A 6126-nucleotide genomic window follows, 5' to 3' on the forward strand; every position below is an offset into this window, starting at 1 on the left:
TTCAAACCCACCAGCCACTCCTCGGAAGGAAGATGGGGCAATCTACTTCTGTAGTGATACTGCCTCGGAAACCCAAGGAGGGGTCGCTATGAGTCTGGGCCAACTCAATGGCACATAACAACAACAAAGATGAGTTAAAATTATAGTTGCACCATAGTACTTAAAACTTTTGCCTATTAAGTATCAGGTTAAAATGTATTACATCTACTAATGGTGTCTCTTTCTCTTTTTTTAAAGCTGTTCTTTACCTCTACCTTGCGCAATCGCCACAGCCGGGTTTACTTTATGACCCTTGGAAAACTTGAAGAGCCCCAAAGCAATTACGGTGTTTAAAAGATTCCAATGATTTATTATGACCACATTTAAAAGTATCATAGATAATGCAGTTTGCATCTTTAAATTTCTGAGATTAAATGAGCATTCAGTTTTTTTGTTTGTTTGTTTGTTTAGGGAGAATTAAATCAGAGAATTAACTTTTAATGTAGCACAGAGTAGTTTTAATGAGAAATGCAGCTTTATATAAAATTAACTATAGCAAGCTCTATGTACTCCAATGGTGTACAATACCTTTTGCACAAACTTTGTAACTTTTGTTACTGTGAATTCAAACATTACTCTTTGGACAGTTTGGACAGTATCTATATCCAGATTTTACAACATGGATGAAATAAACTTATTATGAGTTAGATTCCAAGTAGTTTTCAGAGGAATTGGCCCTGACTGCAATTTTTCAGGAAAAGAAAATAAGCAACAAACCATATGTGATTTGTCCAAAGTCATATAAAAAAATCCAAGGTTAGATCATGAAATGGAAATATTAAAGACTATACTGTAAAGCAGACTAAGGTCTGCCTAGTTCATACCTGGGGAAACTATAGTGATAACAGGAAAAAATACAAACATTTGCCATGGAATTGATTCTGAGCCCTGGTGACCCCATATTGTCAGAGTACAACTATCTTCTATAGGGCTTTCAATGGCTGGTTTTTCAGAAGTAGATTACCAGGTCTTCTTTCCCAAGCACTTCTGGGTGGACTTGAACCTTTAACCTTTCAGTTAGCACCCAAGCACTTAACCATTAGTGCCACCCAAGGATGCTCAATAAAGGGAAAAGAGGCACCTATACCCTTAGACTGTTTGAAGGATCTCCATGACAGTTAAGTCCACAGTCAGAGATCAGTTGTGCTCTTTCGACCCCATGTTCAGCTAGTTTTCTCCTGATAAGAACACCTCAGATACTTGGTTTCTCTCAGAACCCCAAAGATGTGCAATAGCTATTTTTACAAACCACCAAATAATACACTTGCAAGCCTGAATACGGGACTGATTTCCTATACACATGTACTGTAGAATGAGTTTTTGTTTTGCTTTTTTTGTTGTTGTTGTTTCTTTAAATCCTTTAAAATAGGCGTCAAATTCTCCTGTAAGGATGGATTGCGTTCTTATCTGGCCAGCAATGCGACCATTAGATAGCATCAAATATTTGCCCAATTCCGTACTAGACTATATAAAATTTCCCTCTAGTTGTTAAACAAAAACAAGAAAGCATAACAACAAAAATATCTTTTCTAATGCTTGCATTTTTTTTGTTTCTTTCTGTGAGATAAAACAATTCATTTAAAAACATTTTTTTGTGAAAGTCTGTATGTAGAGACTTGATGCTGTAAGTTAAAAAAAGATCAGATTTTGAAAAAAATATAATTTGATCACTTACCTAAGGCCACAAAATTAGAGTGATTATTGAAAACCATACTAGTCTATCACCCAGAAATCTTACAGACGCCATAGATAGGTGGTACTGGTCGCCTATGGGAATTTCTACCTGGTGAAAAGCATAATTTCTGCATAACCATTCTCAATACCATGGTTAGTTCTGGGGCAGTAAAGAAACAGAACTACCACAAAGTATACCTCAGTATAATTCCTCTAGTTCTACTTCTAATATTAGAAGGCAGAGCTAGTGGAATCATAATTTCAAACTACCTGGTTAATCAAAACACAAAAGCAGCTGACTATGTGTGATTTCAGGACAGTACATCATTTCTGACACCTTTGGTGTCAGAAATGAAGATTTGGATTTTCCTAACAACTTCTATCAAGAGTGCAGTAGCTCGATGTTGAGAATTTAGGAGAACCTGAATCCATGGAGTAAAGAACTAAATGTGATTCACATTTCTGTTACTGTGACACAAGAATGTGACCCTAAAACTGGCTTACCCTTGAGTGTTTACAGCTCAAATGACTTTTTAAATACAGTAGTTTAAAAAGAAAAACAACTTTTATGGCAAATTATTTCCTTAGAAGTAGTCTTTATTATACATTTGTACACCAACAAGGCTGTGGGGGACTTTGTGCAAGTACCTCATTGTTGAGCAAATGGAGCTTGCTATGTTTGATTTTCAGAACTTTTTCTCATATAAGTAGTGTAGCATCAAGTCTGTTACAAATTCCTTTTGTTCTTCATAGTAGTTACTCAAAGTTAATGTTCAAAAATAAGTTTTATGTTAAAATCCCATTGTTAAGGGCAGTAACTATGTTAGTACATCAACTCCCATTGTGCTCTGTGGCTGTTATTCCAGTAAACATTGGATATTGTTAACTGAATCTACAAAGACATCCCAAAGAAACCAAGCAAGAGAGATTGCAGATTTGTAACAGAGCCTTAAAGGATAAGGTGTTAACAAAGAAAGAAAGTTGGCCACCTACCAAGAAGGGTGATTGTAAGGTTGGATGGCCAAACAGAACCCCAAACCAGTTACCTTTGAGTTGATTTCAACTCATGGCAACCCTGTGTGTGTCAGGGTAGAACTGTGCCAGCAGAGGTCTTCAAATGACTGATTTTTTGGAAGTAGATTGCCAGGCCTTTCTTCTGCAGTGCCTCTGGGTGGGCTCAAACCTCTAACCTTTCAGTTAGCAGCTGAGTGCATTAGCTAATTTCACCACCCAGGGACTCTAGCTAAAAAGAAAGGATTGGAAATATTTAGAGTGGTTCATAGGTCATATTCAGCTGGAGCCATTAGATCTTTTGCCAGCTGAAACTTTGTACTTGAAGGAAGTGTATCTATAACCAATTTTATAGCAGTAGCACCTGGAAGGACCAGCCCATCACAGACATACATATAGGGGCTGTCTGGCAAGCCAATTTCCATAGTCCTGTGATTTGAAACATGAAAGATATGACAAGTTGTGAGCAGCAGTGGGGACCGAACTATAGTCTTATTTTAGTGCAATTTAATTTTTCATCTAAGCCCTTTCCCAAAGAAATGGCATTATTGAAAAAATTTGAAAACTATAAAATTAGGGCTGATAAGAAAATCTCCGAGTGATTATGTCTGTTGAAGTAAGTTAAGGTCCTCAAGGGAAGCAGAAAGAAGAGGGGGATAATTGTTATCAAGATTGTAAAATAGACACAGCAGAATCACACATACACATGCACACAAAACATCACCATGCGTAGCTTTCAGTATTTTCAATGCTACCAGCATTGAAATAATAATCATTATTTCCTACTAAGATTGATTTAATTGAAATAGTATGCATAAAACTAGGAATAATGTCACATGCATTCAGTGGGATCTTTTAAGTACCCTTTTCATTTAGTTTCAAGAAATCTGCCTATTGAAACCTGCTTTAACATAAAAAACATTGAAACAATCTTTGAGACTGCTAATTGTTTAATCAGAAAGTCTGCAATGAGTCATTGTTCATTCTGTAAAAATAAAAAATTTAAAAAATGATTGATTGTTGTCATGACTGAAATATACTTGTCTAGTGCTTCAGAATTCATTTACTTAATGTAATAATGCATTGATTGAAAGGTGTTAGGGGTTCTGTCTGTTTTTCTCATTAGGAGTTCTGGCCAAGGAGGGGTCTGTTAATCTGATTAGAACTTTCTGGATACAATGCTAGAACAAGAAACAAAGGCACAGTCTCACATGTTATGGGTACAACTCAAGCACATTTAAATGCTGTCTTCCTTCCCACCCACCCCAGTATCTGGAAGGCCAGTGGAGAAAAAAGAGAAGGAACCCTATCAATGAGAGGAGTAAAGATTTATAGTTTCTTAGCATTAATGAAAGGATGTAGGGTGGGCAGGAGCTCTGGTGGCGTAGTGCCTAAGGCATTTGACTGCTAACCAGAAAGCTGGCAGTTCAAATCCACCAGCCACTCCTCAGGAGGAAGATGGGGCAATTTACTTCCATAGTGATACTGCCTGGAAAACCCAAGGAGGCATTGCCATGAGTTGGATCCAACTCCATGCACAGTTTTGTTTTTTTTCCTGGTGGCTCAGTGACTAAGGCACTTAACTGCTAACCAGAAGGCTGGCAGTTCAAACCCACCAACCACTCTACAGAAGGAAGATGAGGCAATCTATTTCCATAAAGATTTACCACCTTGGAAACCCAGTGGGGGTCGCTGTGAGTCAGAATGTACTTGATGGCAGTGAGTTTTGAGTTAGTCATTAATTACTCAGAGTTCATGGGTAATAGCCAATGTTTAATAAAACAGCACAAAAAAATGAACAATTAAGCCATTCAACTGGTTGCTTTGCACACACAAATGTTTGGTTTGAATGTGTTTCTTTTTCACAAGATAGACTTTTACATTGTAGCATCTTGAGACTTCTTTAAAGGTTTTCAAATCTTGTCAGCTGTTGTTGTAGTTGTTAGGTGCCACTGAGTCACCTCTGACTCATAGCGACCCTGTGCACAACAGAATGAACACTGCCCAGTCCTGTGCCAGCCTCACTATCCTTGCTATACCTGAGCCCATCATTGTATCCACTGTGCTATCAGTGTGATATTTTTGTCAGTATGATATTTTTTTTCCAAAAACGTTTAAATATGTTTCCATACATAATATAAGATATCAGATTCCAGGCATTCCCTAAAGACTCCTTCTGAGCAGATAAAATAGAGCCTGTCTACAGGTAGGCAGGTGTCCATTAAAATGCATGTCAAATGGGCCCATCTATTCAGAAATCTAAAAGCAAGCATGCAACACCATGAAGTTGAGTCTCAAGAGTTATCATAGACATGAATATAATGAAGTTCAAAAGTAAAAACTCTCCACAAGTAAATTTAAAAATTATATGACAAGTTGGGAAAATATAGGCATCATTTAACAAAGTAAAATATGTGAATTTTACTCCATGAACTCAAATGTACAACACACACACACAAACACAAAGTTATTTGAACTCTAACTTCATCTCACCAAACTGAGAAGAAATTTAATCATATATGGGTTATGTGGGCTTTCCTCATTCATCCATTAGAGTTGGACAAAAGTACCAGATGTCTCTTACAGATAAGAAAATTCAGAGTTACCCCCACTGATCAATAGTCTACAGTAGTCCACACAAATATGTTCAATGTTCACTTAGTCTCTTGCAGTGGGTCTGGGGCTTCTGTGTCATGTGTGGCCATGGAAATCCTTCTCAAGGCAGGGAGCCAAGATATCTAGGGGTCGTATCCACTGTAGTCCCAATACCTCCCTGGGTGCTGGGTAGGCATGAGTCCCTGCTGTGTCAGAAACCACAGTTCCTCCTATCTTTTCCCATTCTTGAAGGATCTCACTCTCTCCCCTCAGCTCTAGTACTTCTGGTCCCACCCCACCTCATATAAAATGAGCTTACTTCTTTTGCTTCTCTTTTTGAGAATGACCTAACAAAATTATACAAAAGGGCTTAGGCATTTTTTTTAAAAATCCAGCAAGAGGTTTGCTGAAAATTTTTGCTTTCAATTCTGTGATACAACCCACGTTTCTGAGAAAAGGAACCTCCTTGAACTGGGGGAGAGGAAATTCACTGTGAACAAAATATAAATTAAGGCCACAATTAATTACCTTTTCACCCACATATGAAAAATTTGCAACTCAAGTGGTAATCAAAGAAATATTTTCTTTAAATGAGAACATTATGCTATCGGTGAGGAAATCCAGAAATTCTTAATCATCTCTAATCATGCCTTCTGCAATCTCCTCCCTAGTAATCTAATCCATTCTTCTGTGCTCTGTTGAAGCTCCCAAACAATTGTCGCTTCTAGATCATTGTTCACCTTTAAATCTCCTGCTATCAGATATTACGACCCATCACCTCCCTTTGTAAAGGATGGTGCAACCCTA

The 6126-nt window shown here is 37.6% G+C and overlaps 1 protein-coding gene across 1 annotated transcript in view; it reads left to right on the forward strand.

The window, feature by feature from the left end:
- NRK (Nik related kinase) overlaps positions 1–333 on the forward strand; it is a 243831-nt gene extending 243498 nt beyond the window's left edge. The window contains exon 28 of the mRNA XM_007954223.2: positions 238–333. Coding sequence (XP_007952414.1) covers positions 238–333 — 96 coding nt within the window. The remainder of the gene's footprint in view (positions 1–237) is intronic.
- The last annotated feature ends 5793 nt before the right edge of the window (positions 334–6126 follow it).

Source organism: Orycteropus afer, unplaced genomic scaffold (genome assembly GCF_000298275.1).
Source record: "Orycteropus afer afer isolate SDZICR_OR568_19922 unplaced genomic scaffold, OryAfe1.0 scaffold00447, whole genome shotgun sequence".
Lineage (NCBI taxonomy): Eukaryota > Metazoa > Chordata > Mammalia > Tubulidentata > Orycteropodidae > Orycteropus > Orycteropus afer.